At 49.6% G+C, this 21,991-nt stretch overlaps 1 protein-coding gene and 1 long non-coding RNA gene across 2 annotated transcripts; one reads left to right on the plus strand and one right to left on the minus strand.

Moving 5' to 3' along the window:
- The first annotated feature begins 9,176 nt into the window (after positions 1-9,176).
- On the plus strand, positions 9,177-13,341 carry LOC133236239 (uncharacterized). The gene is made up of 2 exons (XR_009732802.1): positions 9,177-10,760; positions 12,951-13,341. It is a non-coding gene; the product is annotated as an uncharacterized LOC133236239 (long non-coding RNA).
- Positions 13,342-14,879: 1,538 nt separating this feature from the next.
- LOC133236240 (uncharacterized) lies at positions 14,880-15,969 on the minus strand. Its single transcript, XM_061398132.1, has 3 exons — positions 15,872-15,969; positions 15,520-15,604; positions 14,880-15,417 (listed from the first exon to the last, which is right to left on the minus strand). The coding sequence occupies exons 2-3, from the start codon at positions 15,597-15,599 to the stop codon at positions 14,895-14,897; spliced, it is 603 nt and encodes a 200-aa protein (XP_061254116.1). The 5' UTR covers positions 15,600-15,604; positions 15,872-15,969; the 3' UTR covers positions 14,880-14,894.
- Positions 15,970-21,991: the final 6,022 nt, after the last annotated feature.

The following is a 21,991-nucleotide window of genomic DNA, read 5'->3' on the forward strand; positions in this document are numbered from 1 at the left end:
CATTTAAAACAGAAACAAAACAGGCGTGATGCTCATAGCACCCTTTTGGCATGAGTGCCAAAAACTGGAAGTAACCCAGCTGGCAAATGGCTAAATAAACTGTGATTCCTCCATACAAAGGGAACACTACTCAGCAATACAAAGGGACAAACTACCAATACACACAAATGCATTGTATTTCTATATACTAGCAATAAATGGAGAAGGCAATGGCACCCCACTCCAGTACTCTTGCCTGGAAAATCCCATGGGCGGAGGAGCCTGGTGGGCTGAAATCTGTGGGGTTACAAAGAGTCGGACACGACTGAGTGACTTCACTTTCACTTTTCACTTTCATGCATTGGAGAAGGAAATGGCAACCCACTCCAGTGTTCTTGCCTGGAGAATCCCAGGCACGGGGGAGTCTGGTGGGCTGCCGTCTATGGGGTCGCACAGAGTCAGACACGACTGAAGTGACTTAGCAGCAATAAATACATGGAAATAATTTTTAAAAATAAAACACCATTTATAATCACTCATTAAAGATAAAGTATTTATATATAAATCTAACAAAACACATACAGGGATTGCTATGCTGAAAGCTACAAAACACTAAAGAAAGCAAACATCTAAATAAATGGAGTGTTCGTGGACTGGAAGACTTACACTGTAAAAATATCAGTTTTCCCCAAAACTGATATACAAGTTTAATGCGATTCCTGTCAAAATCTCAGCAAGATTATTTTTTCGTAGATAGAGATAAGATCGTTTCAAAATTTATATGGAAAGGCAAAGGAACTAGAGGAATGAAAACAACTGTGAAAGGAAGAACAGAGTGGGAGGAATCATAAATATAGCTATCTATGTAAATTATTTATCTGCGGTAATCAAAGCTGAGCAGTATTCGTGGAGAGAACCCATGGGACAGAAAAACACTGAAAAAATGCCAGCTGATTTTTGACAAACATGCAAAAGTAGTCCTATGGAGGAAGTATAGTCTTTTCAACAAATGATCCTGGAGCAACAGGATATCCATAAGTCAAAAAGAAGACTTTGATCTAAACCTCACGCCTTATACAAAAATTAACTCCAAATGGAGCATAGAGTTAAATGCATGGCATAAAACTATAGAAGTTCAGAAGGTAACCCAGAGGAAAACCTTTGGGACATAGAGCTTAGTGAGTTCTTGCACATGATACCAAAAGCATAATCCAATACATAAAAGAAAAAGTTGATAAAAAAAAGACTTCACCAAAACTAAAAACTTTTGCTCTGCAAAAGCCTCCATTAAGAGGATGCCAAAATAAACTAGAATTGACAGTTTCTTTTAAAAGCTGAATGTACACTTGCCCTAAGAAACAATTATGATAAGGAACCATAAGCAATTGCACTCTTGAGCATTTATCTCAGAGACATAAAAATTTACGTCTACAAGAAAACCTATACGTTACCGTCCAGAGCAGTTTTATTTGTAAAAACCCGAAACTGAAAACAACCAGATATTCCTCAATGGATGAACGATTAAACAAACTGTATATGTGTATCTCCATGGAGTACTACACTTGATCTTGGCTGAAAGGTGGAGAAGACTCTGGAGAGTCCCTTGACTGCAAGGAGATCAAACCAGTCAATCCTAAAGGAAATCAACCCTGAATATTCATCGGAAGGACTGATGCTGAAGTTGAAGCTCCAATACTTTGGCCACCTGATGCAAAGAGGTGACTCATTGGAAAAGACTCATTTTCCCTGATGCTGGGAAAAACTCAGGGCAAGAGGAGAAGGGGGTGACAGAGGATGAGATGGTTGGATGGCATCACTGACTCGGTGGACATGAGTTTGAAGAAACTCAGGGAGATAGTGGTGGACAGAGAAGCCTGGCGTGCTGCCGTTCATGGGGTCACAAAGAGTGAGATACAACTTAGCCAGGACAACAACAACCGTGGAATATTTTTCAGCAATAAAAAGGAATGAACCGTTGATATGTGGCACAGATAAGATGGATCTCAATATTTTTTCTGAGTTATAACTCTCAAAATTTCAAATAATATTTTATTCTATTTATACATAACATTCTCCAAATGAGAACATTACAGAGATGGAAAACACATTAACAGTTGTCAGTGCTTAAGAATGTCGAGACAGGGAGGAGTGGGTGTGGCTATAAAGGGGTACATGGAGGGGAGGGGCTTCTGGCTGTGCTGGAATAGTTACGAATTTTGATTGCAGTGATGGTTGTAAGAATCCACTAATGTCCTAGAAGGGTACTCAGGACCTCTCTGCACTATCTTTGAACTTCCTTTGAATCTACAATTGTTTAAAAGTTAAGAGCTAAAAATATTGATAATAATAAAGATTGTAGGAGTCATTTGGGGCACTGTCTTCTCTGTTAAGCTGTGAGCCCTTCCCGAGGCTGAAGGAGGTTGGGGGAGACTGCACCATAGGCTCTTGTTAAACGTTTGTTGGGAGGTAATAATCCTGATGTTATGTGGACACAGGTCGGGGTGGCCAAACCTTCCCAGAAGTTTCACATCTCCTTCCTAGGAAACCTGTTTGGCTTCTGGTCCTGGGAAGAAAAGTGAGAAGATGGGAAGGCTAAACCGCCGAGTGAGGAGGCTGGAGGTGGCAGCCATATCCTAGCCCACTAGGGGGCAGCAGAAGATGGCGAACGGCGCCCACGTTTCCTCTGGAGTGGCAGACTCTCTCTGCCCAGGCGTCCTTTCCCCACTGGCTGCAGGTGTAAAACCAGCTTGAGAAGTCCCAGAGCCCTGAGAAGAGGGGGCCTCAATGTTAATCAGGGGTCTCCTGACCCTGGGACTCAAGATAGAGAAGGAGCACTGAGTGGGCTCAGTATTGTCACCCCCTGCCTTCCCTTCCTCTGTACTGCCAATGGTTTAAGAGCTACCCACTCAGAGCACTTTGCTTTTCCCCGTCAGGGACAAGGGTGCTCAACCAGCCCGAGTCTCAGAGAGGGGACAGAGACCCCTGACCATGCAGCAGGCAGGACAGAGTTGTGCAGCTGTGCCTGATCTGGCCTCAACCTGCCGACCATGGACCCCTCTGAAATGGGCTCCTACCTGAAAAGAGGGGAAAACCTCTGAACATTCCCAGACACAGATTTGGAAGCTCAGTGCACCTGCTAAAGGCATTTTCTAGCTGATTCTTTAGGGCTAAAGGGAGGGCGAGCTCCCTAGGATGGAGGCCAGTATTTGTCTCTTAGCATACCCTGTCACCCAGAGATAGCACAAAACTAAGTCACTCTGCAATTTACTATCTCTACGGTCTCAGACAGGGCTTCCCTGATAGCTCAACTGGTAAAGAATCTGCCTGCAATGCAGGAGACCCCAATTCGATTCCTGGGTCGGGAAGATCGGCTGGAGAAGAGATAGGCTACCCACTCCAATATTCTTGGGCTTCCCTTGGGGCTCAGCTGGTAAAGAATCTGCCCGCAATGCGGGAGTCCTGGGTTCGATCACTGAGTTGGGAAGATCGCCTGGAGAAGGGAAAGGCTACCCACTCCAGTATTCTGGCCTGGAGAATTCCATGGACTGTATAGTCCATGGGGTCGCAAAGAGTCAGACACGACTTTCACTTTCATGTTCAGACAAAGCACACTACCTCTCTTGTCCTCAGTTTCCTCGTCTGTATAGTTAGGGATATGGTAACTCTGTCTCCCGAAGTTACTTTGATGGTTAAACAGATTAAGTGAAGCGCCTTGCGTGGCACCTGGCCCCTCGTAAACCCGCAGTAAGCCTGCTCCGGCGCCCTCTGCGGTCTCTGGGACTGTTCTGCACCCAACACCGACTCCTGCTGCAGTATCTTCATTGGCCACCGGGAGGCGGTGTGGGACCACGGTGCAGGCTGTGAGCACAGGGAGACTCACTCACCGGGGAGAAAGAATTCTGCAGCCCGAGCAGCGGAATTCGACCGTCGCGGCGAGACTGGGTCTTCCCTTCTCGCTCCAGAGTGGCCCTCACAGTCTCCACAGCCCGGAAAATACCCAGGGTAGGTAAAGCAGAGGCAACAGCTGGGATGGGGAGTCAGGAATCCTTCGAGGCTGAGAAATCTGACCCAGCTGGCAGATTTAGAGCCCCTAGCCACTGCCCCATTCTGGACATCTTCCTAAAAGTTATGGGTGGGAGGAAGGGGGTACCGTTCAAGATGTCTTTTGGCTCCTTCTGGGGCAGTCGCGCTTGGGCATGTATCTTTGACATGTTGGACTGAGACAAGCTGGAGGTCTGAGTTAAGGAACTCACACACCTGGAGAACTTGGATAAGGTAATTAAATGCCATCTTTATTTTATAAAACGCAAGTTGTGTCGGTCCTTTTAAAATAAAATTCTCAAACGGCTTCCCAATCACACCTAGTATATATAATCCCAACCCCCCCTTCCAGACCTACAAAGCTAGGCCTAACCTTCCATTTCACCTCCTCCCTCTCCCCTCCCTGTCAGGCTGCAAAGCAGGCACTTTCCACATCTCCATCTCTGCACTGGCCAGTCCCTCTGCCTGGACCTTCTCCCTCCAGAGGCTGGCATGGCTCATTCCCCGACTTCACTCAGGTCCCTGCCTTCTCCCCAGAGAGGACCTTTCTAACCCTTAACCTTAATCTTTCCTTCACAGCACACAGGGCTACCCAGCCTAACAGCGGATTATATGTCTGAGTTTATGTTTACTATCTTTCTGTCCCAGGAGAATGTAAGTGCAGGGAGGGCCAGGCTCTTGGCATTCTGTTCTTCTGTCACTTAGTAGGAGCTCACTATTTGATGAATGACTGTATGACCTAATTAATTAATCTACAAAACGTGGAGGCTCAAGGAAGACTCTTGATGGTGACAGCTCTCTGTAAATTTAATTCAATGTATATTACTGTGTTCTGATTTTTTGCCTACCATACAGCCTTTAAGCATCGTTGTTGTTATTTTCATAAGGAGGATGTGATGGGGGAAAAAATCTGATCGGAGTGTGGGAGCCATCCAGTCCATGCTCTTTCTTCCGGTTCTTGGAGCTGGGGGTATCCATCATACCAGCGAAGAGCAAATTCCCCGGGCTCCACAGAGGCGCTGGGAACTGTGGTCCTTCTTCACTGTGCCCGTTTCAGCCCTCTGGGCCTGGAGTTCAAAGAAAGAAGGAAGAGATACCCCTTTCTACCCCTCTCCCCATACCGGGCTGGTCCCCCTTTCCCTGAGAGGCATGTCGCCTGGAACCTGTGCCTCCGTTCCGGCCCAGGACAGCCTGAGCCCCCGGAGATTCCGGGTTGGGGGTCACAGGATAGCGCGCAGGAAAACACTTTCCTAGAGCACCACGCTCCCTTGGCGGCTGGTGGAAAGCGGAGCGCCAGAGAGGCCGAAGGATCGCGGTAGTGAGTGTCAGCGAGACCGGGGAAGCGGAGTGCGTGGAGAAAGAACGCGGGGCCGGAATCCTTCGGCGCGGACAGAGGAGAGCAGCCCGCTCCAAGGCGTTGTATTCCGATCCCCGAAGGACGCCCCACCACCCGCCTCCCCGCGCCGGGGAGCCCCGACGCTTGTGCGCGAGTAACAAGTGTGCGATTACGAGTGCAACTGGCGTGTGCTCGGGGGCACAGACATGCTCCTGAAGAGGCTGGGTGCAAGGAGCTTCACCATCCACACAAAGAGCTCTTCGATGAGGACATTTAAATGAGGGGGTTGGGGGGGGAGGTACCGAGGGAAAAGTGTTGGGAGCCTGGGGAGGGGGGAGGATACGGGTATTAAAGGCGCGATCTCGCCTGAGTCCCGGCGCCGCAGCTCCAGAGAAGGGACCCTCGGGGCGGGAAGCGCGGGGAGGGCGAGCTCCTGGGCCCGCTTCTCGCCCAATCTCCGCAGAACTTTTCCCCCTCCCGCTTCCCTCGCTCAGCCTCTCTCGGGGCGGTCTCCGGGGACTGTCTCTCACATCCATTCTCCTTTCCTCCTTGATTTATGCTGCAGAGTGGAACGACCTTCCCTGACCTCATTTTCATGACGGCGCGAGCACACCCGGAGCCGGCTACGCACATTCCGGAGCAGGCGCGCGCCGACACACACACACACACACAAGTCACACACACACACACACACACACACACACACACACACACACACACACAAGTCCCCGGCTGCAGGACCCTGCCCATCTCTGAGTTCACACCATCTCTGAGTTCACACCAGCTCCGCCACTGTTCTGGGCACTGCCGGGGCTGTGGACGCTCAAAGGATATATCCTCATTAGCATCTGGCTTTGAATATCATTTGCATTTTATTCATTTCATGTCAAAACGCTCAGAACTCTTCCCCAACCCGCACCTCTCCCCGGAGAGTCGTGGGCCTCCAGCCCGAGCCTCTTCCCGGTGGGCTTCACGTCTGCTGGCTGCAACCCCCCCCCCCTTCACTCACCCTCGCCTGGACAGGGCACCGACTACCGTCCACCGCCCCGACGAACGAGACTAATGTCTCCTGAGCTCTTGACAAGTTCCAGGCCCAGCGCTAAGGGTTTATGTGAAGGAATTCATTTAGTCCTTACAACATCCCAAACCGCTAAGCACTACGTTATACCATTTGAGAACTAGGGAAACTGAGTCACAAAGACGGCTAACTCAAGGTCACGGAGCTTAAAAAAAAAAAAAAAAAAGTGAAGGAAGCGGAACTGAAACCCAAGGCGGCGGGACCCCAAAGCCAGAAAGCTTAACCACTTCGCCCGCCCCGCCTGGTGCAAGGTCAAAGCGAAGGTAATTGCGACAGGAGAAAGCAGGTTTTCCTACACAGAAGAAAGTCTTTCTCGGCTCCTCCGCGACCTTTCCCCCCAGTCGGCCGGGAGGGGACCCGGGCGCATTCCCCTGGCTGAGGCTTGCGCCTCCCCTCTCGTCGGGCCGCCCCCCCGGTCCTGACCCCCTTCCCAGCGAGGGCTCGGCCGGGTCCGGCCGCCGTGCTTTCGGGGTCGTCTGTCGGCGCTGGCTAGTTAAGAAAAATAAACAACGTTCCAAATGGAGGCGATTCCTTTCAACCCAAGCCCCGCCGCCTGCCAGAGAAATGCAAACAGCGGGGGACGGCCCGAGTCCGCCCGGGGCCCCGCGCCCGAGCTGCGGGTGGGAGGGCTGGGCCGCGTAACCCGAGACGCCGCGCCGGCTCCCCGCGCGCTGCCCTCCGCCTGCCCCTTCGCCCCTGACCCCGCCGGCGGCGTGCCCGGCCCGCGCCCGCCTTCCCCGGCGCCCCCCACCGGGCCGGGACCCCAGCCCGCCGTCCTCGGCGCCCCGAACTGCCTCCGCCCCCAGAGCCATCAGCTCCGGCCCCCAGCCCGACCCGCCACCCGGGGAATCCCAGCCGAGTCCCGCGCGGCCGCGTGGGCTCCCGGCAGCCACGGTCCCGTGGCGGCAGCGCGCCAGGCCTCAGTCCTATTGGATCATTAAACACCGAGAGGAAAATGGGCAGGGGTGTCAGAAAGCAGCCTAGCAAAGTATTGCCTAGTGAGTGGAGCAGCGTGGGGAGTGCTGCTTCCAGAAACGCCCCCCTCTCCATCCTGCGGTGCGCGACGGGAGAAGCTAAGGGTGCTACAGCAGGGTATGGCCACCCCGGGCCCGACGAAACCGGAGGGACGGCAAATGCTGGGGCGGGCGCCCAGCCCAGGCCGACCAGGTGAGCATCGCTTCTCTCTTTCTCGGAGGCCTGGTTCTCCCCCAAGTCCTCTGCCTCTGGGGAAACCTGCGACCCGGACCACCAGGGGGAGCCGTCGGGCGAGCGAGGACGACTCCTCTCGCTTACAAACCGCCCTTCGAGGATACGGCGCCAGGTGTGCGGTCCACGCAGGACGCGACAGTGCCAACCTCATTTTTACTGCTGCGCGAGTGACTCTAGGGACTCGCCGTGGCTGGTGTGCGACAAGGCGTCTCGAACAGTCCTCGGGGCCGGGCGCGAAGACTAGAGGGAGTCCTGGGACCCCGGTTCCACGGCCTCACCAGTTGGAGAAGAGGGGTCGCGGCGCCTCTAGGCCTGCCGGCCCCGCCCGTCAAAGTGGCCCCAGGGTTCGCCGGAGCCTCACCCCCTTGCGGCCACGTGGCCGGCGTCCTCCAGGCCACCGTTCGAGGGGCTCGGAGTGGCGAGGAGGGGCGGTGACGCACCCGCTTCCTTCGAATTCTTTCCGCGCAAAGCTGGGCGGAGCCGAGATCGGCGGGAAATAGCCAGAATCAGTCTCCTGTCTGCTTCGAGAGCGCCGGGGACAAGCGAAGACCGGGAACTCCACAGGCTTCCGGTCCCCTTTAGCCCCGACTCCTTCTCTCGGGACAAGAGTGTCTGTCTGTCGGTCTGTGTTGAGTGCGTTCTTTCCCTGCGTTCGCTTTCCGGCTCCAACTATTGGCCGGGTTGGGAGCGCAGGACTCTCCCCGGAGCAGTGCTCACGAACGTGCGCACTCGCGCGCACAGACGCTCGCCCACCTTTCCAAGTAAGGGCCCAGGGTCCCTTGGCACCGCTGCGCCGCTAAGCTCATCGGCTGACGGGGTTCAAACACCTCTCCAACTCCTGGCATCGACTGTCCCCTAGTCTCTTGACCCGAACTGCAATCAAACTCTCTAATGGTGCTGAGCCTGTCGTTTTGCCTCCTCGCAATACCCACCCCGCACACACGTAGACTCCGCATTAGAGATTTTCTCTCAATTTTTCTTGAAGGGGGCGACATGTGACACCGAGAAAATCTTTCTTCAAGGATTTCCTATCCGGGCTTCCAATGAGTTGGGTTTTTAAAAAAATTTTTCCCCTCCCAATATAGTAAAGGGGAGGGGGAAAAGTTTAGAGTGTAGGGGAAAGGTAGCTATGAACAGCACCAACGCCATTTCTCCCCATCTCCCTAATTCGGTTCCTTTCCGCCAGCTGAAACCGAGCGATTCTACCAGGAAGGAATCCGTTCCTTTGGGGTGCTTCAAGAAGGGCTACTTTGGAGACGGGCGATAGATAAATCTGAGCGGCCTGAATTACCACCGCCGCCACCAGCACCACCACTCCGCCCAACCATTGCTCCACTCGGACCCTACAGTATAGACGCAACCTTAAAGAGCCCACTAAGGGAGCGGGTTTGCAAGCCCAGCTCCGAGTTCCTGGGGGCAGCGTTTGACACTCGGCCCTTCGCTCTCCTTCTCCCCCTCCCCCAGTCCGGTCTTCCACCCCACCCCCGATCCTCGCGTGGGACTCAGAGCTGATCCTGGGGTGAGGACGCGGCTGACAGTTAAATTGCAGTGTAGGCCGAGGCAGGGGGTGGGGTGGGGAGAAAAAGGACTGTGTCTCTTTAACGGGCCCTGCAGACAAAGCGTCTACCCTCTGAGCGAGCGGAGTCGGGCGCAGCCGCGCGCAGACCTGTCAGCGCGTCTCCCGCGCTTGGGAGAGAGTTTGCAAAGTCATAATTATATCTCTTAACCTGTCTTGCTCTCTGCAGAAGAAGGTCCCATTATATTGAAATGAGATTATTAGCCATCAAATACTTTCTTTCTCGGGAGTTTTTTTTTCTTTTTTTTTTTAATTCAAATACCTTAACGACTTGGCAATTGCATTTTGATCAGATTTAGTTGGCGCCCCAGCCCGGCGCGGGAGCCAGGGCGGGAAGGCAAATGGTTGGGGAGGGAAGAGGGGGTGGCAGAAGAGTTTGCGAAGAGAAGCAAGCTCCTCTCTTTTATCCTTCTCTTAGGTCTCATCTACCTGGTGGACCTCTGGACCTGGGAAGGAGGTGTGAGATAAGAGAAGTTGGGGCAAGGTAGGGGAACACCTTCTATTCCCTCGGGATGGTCGAGCTTAAACCGCTTCGTGAAAATAGAAAGTGAATTTCAGGCGGGGCGGATGTGGACCGTGGAGCGGGGACCAGGATCAGGATGCGAAAGTCTGAGGGCTGCAGATAGGGACACCAGGTAAGGACCGAGGCTGCAGCTGGTGGTCTCGTGGGCTTAGCTGCTTCCGTTCGAGGTGGGCTCAAGCCTCCCGCTAGGATCCTAGTGGATGGAATTTCAGTAGGTAATAAGTGGGGTTTTGCTCTATGCCCAAAGGCTGTCTGGTTTTGCCGAATATTGTGAGCCCCTTGAGGGAGAAGCCCGTCTTGTTTCCAGACCCTGGAATTCCTGTCCCTACTGCCAGCAGGGCCCTCCCTCACCCCTCACCCCATCCTCTCCCTGGTCGGGGAGCTGGGGGCAGCGAAGTGGAAGATTTTCCAGACTCTAATTGTAAAGCCTCTCACTTTGACTTCCCCTTGCGAGAGGAGCAGCCAGGCTTGTGTTTTCTTTGGCTTTAGCCCAGACTCAAGGAAAATGTAGGGAGCAAGACAGCTCCCCAGTTCCCCTCCTCCCGATTCTCATGCTTCATATAGAATCCTGGTGGGTCCAATGGAGCATCTGGTTCCACCCCACAACCTCCCAGGTGAGCAGCTCTCCTCAAGTACTCAAATAGCAAAATGGGGATCTAGAATCCAAACACTTGGCTTCTAGACCAGGCTAGAACCACACCACCTTAGACCAGTCAACCCTTGTCTCTGAGCCTGTTTCTCCTTGTGCACAGTGAAGGCCTTGGACTTGAGATCTAAATGATCCCTTTCATCTCTGACTGTTTTATTTTCCTAAAAAGAAGGTTCTTATACAGGTGTGATCTTCTGGAAGATTCCAAGTAGACCATACCACTCTTCTCCCATCTCTTCAAAACAGCACCCAGGGGCTGAGGCACATCGATTGTGCTTTAAAAGCCTCCAAATTCAAAAACTTTGAGATCCTTTCAGTATCCACTAAAGTCGAAGCATGACCCGTACCTATGCCCCAGCACTTCCATAGGTAAGCATTGCTGCAACAGAAAAGCATACTGGGTTTGCCAAAGGATATATATCCACTAATGTTCATATAGTGCTCCTCACAATAGCTCCAAACTGGAAACTACCAAATGTTCATTAACAGTAAATAAACTGGTATACTCACACAATGGAACTCTCTCGAGAAAAGAGAAAGAACAAACTATTGCTATATAAACACCATGGATGGTTCTCACAGTGCTGGGCAGAAGAAGCCAAACCCAAAGGACACATACTCCTTGGTTCCCTTTATTAAAAGGACAAAAAGAGGCGAAATGAATCTCTGTTACCATAAGGCAAGATGGTAGTTAGTTCAAGAGAGGATGAAGTAATGGATGAAGTGGAAAGGAGTATGAGGGAGATGTCTGCGTTGATGATGATCTGATTCTGGAGCTGGTTACATACAGTGTGTTCAGTTTGTGAAAATTCATTGAGATGTGCAACTATGTTCAGTGCATTTTATGAATATTCTGAATATTTTATGAATATTATGAATATTTAAACCTTATATTGAACATTTCTTCTCCCCAATCCATGATCTTATCCACATACTCATGCCTTCTAATGCCTCAAACTCCATACTGGCAGGAAATCAATCCCTAAAGTTTATTTGGTTCTCCTGCCCTATGCTTGGCCCTGTGAAAAATACACAGGTGTATTTTAATCCCTACCCTCAAAAGGTTTGCAGTTGAGTTTAGAGGCAGATGAATACATAGGAAACAAATGAGGAAATGACGTGTGGCATAGAGTAAATGGTTTATGAACGGGTGAGTTAGACAGCCTGAATTTGAATTCCACATCCACCACTTACTGCCTATGTGACCTTGGACAAGTGACTTCATCTCTCTGGGCTCCCGTATCTGAATGATGAAGAGGACCGCACATGTAATCTACATCTGGGTCTGGTGTGAGGATTCTACCAGATAGTCTGTGCAACAGCATGGGATAAGTGCTCCATAGATGTTAGATACTGTTCTCCCCTGCGATGGAGACAGCTCTGACTCACGCTGTTCAGAGTTCTGAGAACAGGGGGATGAATGTAAGTTGGAGGAGACAGGAAAGGCCTACTGTGGGAGAGACAGTTTGAACTGGGAGAGGTTGGTAAAAGAGGGGCTTTAGAAAGATCTTTTGGCATTGGCTGTCTATGAGTCGCACAGAGTCGGACACGACTGAAGCGACTTAGCAGCAGCAGCAGCAGAGATATTTTTAGTAGTCACTAAAATGTGTGTGTGGTAGGTGGGCAGTGCTCCTAGTACCTAGAGCGTAGAGGTCAGAGATGCTTCTAAACATCCTCCCATACACAGGGCAGCCCTCATGACAAAGAATTATCTGGTCCAAAATGTTAATAGTGCCAAGGTTGAAAATCCTAATCTGGAGGGTAGAGAGGGTTTACTGGCAATGGGAAGGCATTCCAGCAGGAATAAGAAAGTCCTGATACAAACTGGGTCTGGACGGTATTGGGGGGTGTCCAGAAGTGCCCTCCAGTCTTCATCCCTCAGGCTGCAAGTTCCTCATCCACCTCCCAGATTTCAGAACTTCCTCACTGTTTAGAAGGCTCGTCCAGTTTCTTCGCTGCTCTTACAAGAAACTTGGATAAAGCAGAGCAGGTTCTCAGGAGATTTGCAAGCCCCTGAGTGTCACATCTCATTGGAACCACAATTGGAGGAAACCTCTGAGGTCTCAGGGGTCAGAAGGGGGAGGGACTTGTCCACCATCATGCAGCGCAGGTTGGTATGCTGGGAATTGACCCCAGAGCTCTATTTTTTAAATCAAAGGTTTTAATGATTGATTGATCTGACTGCACAGCATGGCATATGGGATCTTAGTTCCCTGACCAGGTATCGAACCCATGCCCCCTTCACTGGAAGCATAATGTCTCAACCACTGGACCACCAGGGAAGCCCATAGAGCTGTATTGTTGATGTACAACAAGTTAGCGGAGAAGGGACTGCAGAAATTGATTAATCTAGAAGTGGAAAATACGACACTTTTTAGAAGTCAGAAGGAGAGTTGGGACTGAACTTTGGAAGTGCCCAAGAGAATTATGTGATTCTCTAAGGGATAAGTATAATTCTGGGCTCTCAAACTATGCTTTATAGCCATAGGGTTTCAGAAAAGAGAAAATAGACATTGATTAATCAAAACTTTTCTTTCTTGGACTTGCCTGGTGGTACAGTAGGTAAGAATCTACCTGCCAATGCAGAGGACGGGGGTTCAATCCCTGGTCTGGGAAGATTCCACATGTGGAGAAGCAGCTAAGCCTGTGTGCCCTAAAAGCAGCAAGCCACAACTACTGAAGCCCACGCGTCTAGAGCCTGTGCTCCACAAGAGAAGCCACCGCGGTGAGAAGTCCCAAGCTCTGCAACTAGAGAAAGCTGGCAGCATCAAAGACCCAGCACAACCAAACATGTTCAAAAATTCTTTCTTCAAGCAATTCCTATATGCCAGCTACTGTTCTTAACACTAGGGATACAGCACTGGACAAGAGAGGCAAAGCAAAACTTCATGGGGAGGGGGGTGGAGTGGGGAGGAGGAGGATAAATAAAACTGTATATAATGCAATGCCATACATTCAATTGAGCACCTACTTGGGTTAGCTATTCTTCATAAATATTTCCAATTTCACAAGAAGCTTTAAGGTAGAAATTCTTTTCCCCATTTAAGATGGAGAAACTGAGTCCCAGAGAAGGTCAGTGGTTTCCTCAGAATAGAGGGACTAATAAGTGGAAGATTCAGGATTGGAAGTCAGATGACCAATTTATGATCGGCATTTACAGAGAACATCCTTAATCTGATAAAGACTGTCTGCAAACAAAACCTTAGAGCAATCATCTTATTTAATGATGAAATAGTGAAAGTTTCCTCCTTCAGATCAGTATAAGATACAGATATCCATTCACAACAATGTTCTGTTCAACATTATATTAGACGTATAAGACTTGGAAAGGGGAAAGATTGGAAAGAGGAAGGTAAAAATATTATTATTCATAGATGACATCATACATAAGAAAATCCAGAAGAATCTACAAACTATAAGAATATGTGTACTTCATGAAGTCACTGAATACAAGTGATATACCTAGATAGATCTATACCAGCAGCAAAAAAAAAAAAAAAGAAAAAGAAAATGATATTATAAAAACAGTACAATAGGCAAGTAATAGCTAAAGAAAATAAGGCTTCTTTTTGAAGTGATAAAATGTTTTAAAATTGATTGTGATGGTTACACATATTTATGAATATACTAAAAGCCATTGTACATTTTTAAATGGGTGAGTGTAGTATGTGAATTGGACTTCCCAAGTAGCGCAGTGGTAAAGAATCCTCTTGTCAGTGCTGGAGATGCAGCGGACATGGGTTTGATCCCTGGGTCAGGAAGATCCCCTGGAGGAGGAAATGGTAACCTATTCCAGTATTCTTGCCTGGTAAATCTCATAGAAAGAGGAGCCTGGTGGACTACAGTCCATGAGGTTGCAAAGAGTCAGACATAACTGAGCACTCATGTTGATCATCAGTATGTGAATTATATCTCAATAAAGCTGTTATTTAAAAAATTAAGGGTATTAAAGAGGCCTCCCATTCCTATAATACCCATCACCAATACTTAGAAAAATCCTGTATGAAAAAATAAAATTTTCAACAGCAACAAAACCATCCAGTGCCTAGGAATAAATCTAATGAAAACTGTATAAGGCCTCTACACTGAAACTATAAAATATTGTTGAGAGAATTTAAAGACCTAAATAAATGAAGTGATATAACCTGTTCATGAAGATTAATGATATCAGTTCTCACCAAACAGATCTGTAGATTCAATACAATTCCAATAAAAATCCCATCATCGTGTTTATGGAAATTGAACCCTGGTGGACCTGACTCCATGGCCCACCAAAACTGGACACAACAGAAAAAAATACAAGGGTCACAGTGTCCCCCATACACAGGGTTACAGGCAGACATAACTGAAAGATCATCAAGACCTTCAGTCATGGACCCACCAATCAGGACCCTAGAAAGCCCAATTTGGAATAGAGTGATAAAATATATTCTCAGTTAAAACAGATCCTTACTCTGCTTTCAGTAGTTATAAGAGAAAGACCATAACTGGCTAAATATATTTTTATTTAAAACAGAATGGTGGAGAGGACTGGGGTTTGTCACCCTCCACAGGTGACATCATTGGGGACAGGGCTTCCAGGCTGAGGCAGTGGCTCCCTTCCAGTGGGATATAGGTGTGCAGGGGCTCCTCTGGCCAGGACTTGGAGAGCGGGTTAAGAAATCTCTGAGGCCACATGCCCATGGGTACCAGCCTGCGTGGTGGTGTGGCACTGCAGGAAGCTCTTGACCTGTCCCCAGAGGCCAGCTGGGACTTGGCGTTCACCTGGGGCTTCAGAGAATTCTGGGAGGACTGAGACTTGAATGCAGTCCCCGGAAAAGACAGCGGCTTCCTTCCGGATGACAAGTTGGGGAGCGCCTGAGAGGCTGGGCGGGAGACGGGAGAGGGCCGAGGGTGCAGCACGGCCTTGGTCCTCAGGCTGCACCCGCAGAGGCAGGGCTCAGAGACGTGGGCCGCAGAGGGGCAGGGCTGACCCCCCAGGCTGCACTCTGCCTCCCATCCGAACTCCCTGGGGTGCTGGCCTTTCCTAAAAGGGGGAAATGTCAGATCAGTTGAGAAGAGACTCAGAGAAAGATTTTTTTTTTTTTAATGCAAGGACAGTGCTTCCCTGCCTCAGTACAATACTTACTCAGCCTCTTTCTGGGGCAAGTTCTCTTCCTGCAGGATCGAGGACTTAGAGACAGACTCTACCACAGGGGATCTCTTCATTTTCTCTGAAAAGAGGAGGAATTGAGAGCTGGCGGGGAGCGGGCTGAGGGCTCAGAATAGCCATGAGTCAGAGGAGGTTTCAATGAGGTGTGAGGATGAAGGACCGGGAGAAGCAGCGTGGGGCCTCCAGGCTGGAGGATTAGAATATCCCCAAACCCTCTCTCCCCACGCACACCTCTGGGAGGGGGAGCAGTCAGATTCACTATTGTACAGTCTGGAACTGGAAAATAGAAAGGTCTAACTGGGGAGAGAGGGGGATTCTCTTTTCCCACCTTCTGAAGTGTCTTTCCGAGTCCACAGAAGTCTGCTTGGTGTGCATCACTCAGGGCCCCTGTCCCTACTGTGATGTCACAGAAGGGTTCCAGCTGGTAAGGGCTGTGGACCCAGGTTCCCCCGGGAGCCAGGAAGTCCTGCCTCTTCCCCTGGCGGTACAGTAGGAGCATCCTTTCCAGAAACACTTCAGGCTCGTTCTGCACACACATTATCACGTGTCCTGCGTGGGCACCTCACAGGAAGGCGTGCGGCTCTCTGGGCCTTGCAGTTTAGTTGCGGAGAAGCACACAGGACACCCTGTGGACCCCACTGGTGTGGACCCTGAAGCAAGAGTAATGGCACCAAGAGCTAATGAGGTCCGTTTCTGCAGGCTGGGGAGTCCTGAAAGCTCCCTGCTGGAGGACAAAGGCTGGAGTCTGCCTTAAGGATGTATGAGATGTGGGTGGAGGAACCCAGAAAAGGTGACGGGGATGAATGCAAAGCAGGGTCAGGAGCCAAGAAACCAGCTGGGCTTGGGCCATGGATACACATTTTGTTTGTTTGTTTGTTTTTGGCCGTGCCACTCAGCACATAGGGTCTTAGTTCCTCAACCAGGGATCAAACCCACACCCCCTGCAGTGGAAGCGCAGTCTTTTTTTTATTATTATTTTATTTATTTATTTTTGGATGTACTGGGTCTTTGTTGCTGCATGGGCTTTTCTCTGGTTGTGGCGAGCAGGGGCTACTCTCTAGTCACGGTGTGAGGGCTTCTCATTGCAGTGGCTTCCCCTGTTGCGGAGCACAGACTCCAGGGTGCTCAGTTTCAGTAATCGCAGCACGTGGGCTTCAGTAGTTGTGGCTCCTGGTCTCTAGAGCGCAAGCTCAGTAGCTGGGGCACATGGACTTAGCTGCTCTGAGGCCTGTGGGATCTTCCTAGATCAGGGATCGAACCTGTGTCTCCTGCAGGTGGATTCTTTACCGCTGAGGAAGGGAAGCCCCGGAGCACAGTCTTAACCACTGGACCAACAGGGAAATCCCTGGATTCACATTTGTGGGAACCAGGCAATAAAAGGAGTGAAGAAGCAGCAGGGAACTCTAGTGGGGAAGCTCTTAAGTACCTAGGTGAGGACTGGGGACTCACTGAGGGTAATGGAACATGCGTGCTCAGTCGTGTCCAATTCTTTTGAGACCCCATGGACCATAGCCCACCAGGCTTCTCTGTCCATGGCATTCTCCAGGCAAGAATACTGGAGTGGGTTGCCATTTCCTTCTCTAGGGGATCTTCCCAACCCAGGGATCAAACCCATGTCTCTTACGTCTCCTGCACTGGCAGGCAGGTTCTTTACCACTAGCGCTACCTGGGAAGCCCAAGAATACTGGAGTGTGTTGCCATTTCCCTCTCCAGGGGATCTTCCCGACCCAGGGATTGAACCTGCATCTCCTGCATTGCAGGTGGGTTCTTTATGCTGAGCCACCTGGGAAGCCTCAGAGTAATGGAAAGCCTCTGGGAAATGAAGTGAACCAGAGGCAGGGTGCTCACAGGAAACAGATGGTGCACTCAAGTTCGGAGAATTGAAAGAAAGCTTGATAAAGGATGTATTTGTTTACTAGGGCTTCTATAATAAATTACCACAAACTGGACGCTAGAACTACAGAATTTTCCTTCGCTTTCTGTTTTGGAAGCCAGAAGTCTGAAATCAAGGTGTTGGCAAGATTAGTTCCTTCTGGAGACTCACAGAAAACTGTCACATGCCTCTCTTGCATCTTCTGGTGGTTGCAGACAGTCCCTGGCATTCCTTGGCTTGCAGCTGCATCACTCCACTCGCTGCCTCCATCATCACATGGCCTCCTTCCCTAGGTGTCTGTACATGGCCTTCTTACAAAGAAGGACACCAGCTTTTGGAGCTAGAATCTACCCCAAGTTGGTATGATCTTAACTAATTGCATCTGCAAAGACCCTCTTTCCAAAGGAAGTCACCTTCTGAGATTCTAGGTAGACATGAATCTAGGAGAGTGGGACAAGATTCAACTCAGCACAAAAGGACTATCATTTACAAAGGCATGGACAGATGTAGGGAAACCCCAAGGAATAGCGCAGCATCCAAGGCTATAAAAGGAGAGAACTGTAGGCACTTTTTAAAGGCAAGGAGAAGGAATGTCAGACAGAGAGGCCACCTTGGACTTCCCACCAGGGAAGTCCAGTGGCTAGTACTCTGTGCTCCTAATGCAGGGAGCCCAGGTTCAATCCCTGGTCAGGGAACTCGATCCCACATGCCGCAACTTAGACCTGGCACAGCCAAATAAAAATAAACAAAAACAGAAGACCACCTTGAGAAGAGCTGTGAGTGTTGTTGGAGCCCAAACCAACCCTGTGGGGAGCACGGCAGGGCAGCACCTGCCGTGACCTCTCCCCACTCCCTCACACCTCAGTCATGCTTCCCACCCAACAGGAAGCCAGAGGCAAGGGGGCCATTGAGGCAGCCCCTACAGATCACCCTCCCAAGATGGCCAAGGGGTTCTGGAGAGGCAGACAGAAGCCAGCCAAGAGGTCACATAACACCAGCAAGGCCTTGACAGTCAGCAAGACGCGCTGACAGGAGGCAGACGAAGGCCCCACGAGCGGCAAAGGTCTGGACAGAGACTGTGGGGTGATGGTCCCTCCCCAGCCCTCGAGCCTGGTGTTCTTTAGGCCCCAGTCATGCGGGTGAACCCTGGGTACCCATTTACATCAGGGAAGGAAGCCTTTGGGTAGAAGGATGGACCCCCGATCCTGGGAGAGGAAGTTTGATGGGGGCACTTAAGGCACCTGAGTCCGCACACTGGCCCAGGATCAAACTTAGACCTGGTCACACTAGTTGGCAGGCTCCCGTTTTTTTATTTTTGGCTGTGCTTGGTCTTTGTTGTGGCACACGGGTTTCTCTAGTTGGGGCACACAGGCTTAGCTGACCTGCAGCATGTGGCATCTTAGTTCCCTGAATTCACATCCCCTGTGTTGGAAGGTAGATTTTTTACTGCTGGACCACCAAGGAAGTCTCAGGGTTTGAAACTTGAATTTGAACATTTTCAGGTGGGGCCTTCATGCTCATTTACCTTTAAGCCTCAACCATGCCTTCTTGTGCTGCCCAGGGCCCACCTTACTGCTGTCCATTGTGCACCCAGCCCCAGGAGGCATTTAAGTGTTCAGCCTCTACTTCAGGACACAGAGTGAAGAGGAGGAAATAGACTAGCCATTCAGGTTGAGGTTCCCCAGCCGTGCACCTCCCCTGCCGCAGACAGAGATACCCAAGGAGGAGGGGATAGGTCCCTGCACATGGGGAGAGGCCAAGAGAGAGGATGGCCCAGCTGAGGGACTGGGGAAAGGGCGTCTTTTCAAAGAAATGTCTCCCAGGATGGCCTGGAGCCATTTGGGTACAGGCAAGAGCTAGTTTGTTGGGGTTTTTTTCCTCCATCCCTTTCCAGGGTTATTTATCAGATCAATTGCCACTTGGAAACATGGAGAGAGCTTGGATTTTTTGTTTCTGAAAACTTGGGTGTCTACACTCTCAGTCTGGCAAGGGCTGGGACAAATTCTCCAATACCACTGGGCCTTGGGTTCCCTTTCTATAAACAACGATGCTCATCTCATAGGGTTGCTATAAGGATGAGGTGAGCAAATTCTCTTTGCTGGCTATAAAACCAAGGGCAATGGTAGTCACTGTCTACTTGCTACCTGCACTTCCTTCTCTCCATCCTCTAGTTCACATCAATCATTCCACCAAAACTGGACAAGTCAAGGTCTCCAGTGACCTCCTCTTGGCCAGATTCAATGATCAGTTCTCAGTCCTCATTGTTATCAATGTATCTGGAGCATCTGGGGTTTCCTGTCTTCTTGAAATACTTTCTTCACATTTGCTCTAGAACATCAAGCACTCACGGTCATCCTCCTCCCTCCCTGGCTGCGCCCTTTCAGTCTCTCTTGCACTACCTTTTTCTCCTTCCTGACCTCCGTGAGAGTCAGTGTCCCAGAGCTCCATCCTCGGAGCCCCCTGCCCACAATCTACACACACATCCTTAGTCATTGGACTAGTTACCCTGGGCTGCACTAACAAAGTACCTTGTGGCTTTAAAAGCAGAGATGGGGTGGGGAGGGAGGTAAGAGAGGGGTTCAGAAGGGAGGGGACACATGTATGCCTATGGCCGATTCATGTTGATACACGGCAAAAAAAAAAAAAACACCACAATACTGTAAAGTAATTATCTTCCAATTAAAAAAAATTTTTTTAAGGTATATTTTCTCATAGCTCTGGTAGCTAGAAGTCTATCAAGGCACCATGCTCCCTCCAAAGGCTCTAGGCAAGACCCTCTCCTTGTCTCTCCTGGCTTCTGGGGGTTGCCTGCAATCCTTGGCTTAAACAGCAAAACTCCAGTCTCTGCCCCCATCTTCACATGGACATCTTCCGTCTTGTAAGTCTGTGTCCAAATTTTCCTCCTCTTAAAAGGACACCAGTCATTGGATTTGGGCCTCTCCTAATCCAGAATGACCTCACCTTAACTTCATTAAATGTTCAAAAACTTATTTGTAAATAAGATAAGATCACATTCACAGTTCATGGTGGACATAAATGGGGCCAGGCAAGGGGGAGATGCTATTCAACTCAGTATAGTGATCTCATGGTTTTGAATACCATCCATACATTTTCACTTTAACTTGTGCTGTGCTCAGTCATGCCTCACTCTTTGCAACCCTATGGACTGCAGCCCGCCAGGCTTCTTTGTCCATGGAATTTTCCAGGCAAGAATACTGGAGTGGGTTGCCATTTCCTACTCCGGGGGATCTTTCCAACCCAGAGATGGAACCCACATTTGTCTCTTACATCTCATGCATTGGCAGGTGGGTTCTTTACCACTAGCACCACCTTTATTAACTTCCAAATATACATCTCCAGCCCATACCTGGTGCCTGCTTTTCCTGCTTCATATCTCCTGCTCTCTCCACACCTCTGCTCACGTGCCAAGCCATCACTTTGGACCTACAGTGTCCTGAGTGAACTGTTCTGCAGCTGTGGTCCTCCACTTCCTCTGTAAATGGCAGACCCAAGAAAAATCAAACCAGAGTCCACCTGGTGAACAGCTCCCTAGACTGACCCTCCCACTCAACTCTGGACACCAGTGGCTGAGCTCCTGCACAGAAGATGAGAGAAGCCTTCTCTAGCCAAATCAAATGACTCCACAGAAAAGACCAACAAACAGTGGATCTGGAACTTCCAATAAAAACAGCCACTGGCCACCTGATCAAGACATGTGAGCCCATAAGCCCACCAAGGCTTCCAATGAGAAACATCCAAAATTAAACAAGTATCTGAGAAAAGATTCAAACATTAAAGGAAAAATTAATAAAGGAGGAGGGAAGAAAGGAAAGCATTTTTAAAAAGAGGGAATTATAGAAAGCAGAACGATTCAAAGAAATTATAATTTATAGCCTCAGAAAGATAATGGAAGATCCATGACATGAAAACAGGATGCAGAATTTATTTAAAAAAAAAAAAAAGAAGGACTACCCTGGTGGTCCAGTGGCTAAGACTCCACACTTTCAATGCAGGAGGCTGGGGTTCAGTCTCTGGCCAGGGAACTAGATTGCACATGTTGCAACTAAGACCTGGAGCAGCCAAATAAATTTTTTGAAAAAGAAAGAAACATAAAAATGGTAGTCCAAATGTAAAAGTCAGGTTGATGATAAAGCCAATGAAATCTCCTCGAAAGTAGAACAAAAAGATAAAACAAGGGATAATAACGGAGGATAGATAAGAAAATTAAAGGATTAGTCCAGAGGATCAAAACTGACTGTTAGGAGAAATATAATGGAAAGGACTAAAAGGAAGAGGCAATGGCAGCAGGTTGTATTCATATTTTCTAAAGACGGCTGCAGTAGATCCTGTCTTACACACTTTTCTAAAATTTTGCCATACCCCATCAAGAGGTGGTGTCTAGCTCTCTTAACCTTGGCTCTTGAAAGGTTTTCCTGACTATATTTACCAGTAGAGTATGGGGGAGGGCAGCCTGTGTGAATTCTAAAGCAAGGTCATCAAAGGTAATTCTCCTGCCACTTTGCTGCTGGAAGTATTGTTCTGGAGCCTTGAGCTGCCATGGAAGCCATCTGATTG

The sequence above is a fragment of the Bos javanicus genome, chromosome 23 (assembly GCF_032452875.1).
Source record: "Bos javanicus breed banteng chromosome 23, ARS-OSU_banteng_1.0, whole genome shotgun sequence".
Lineage (NCBI taxonomy): Eukaryota > Metazoa > Chordata > Mammalia > Artiodactyla > Bovidae > Bos > Bos javanicus.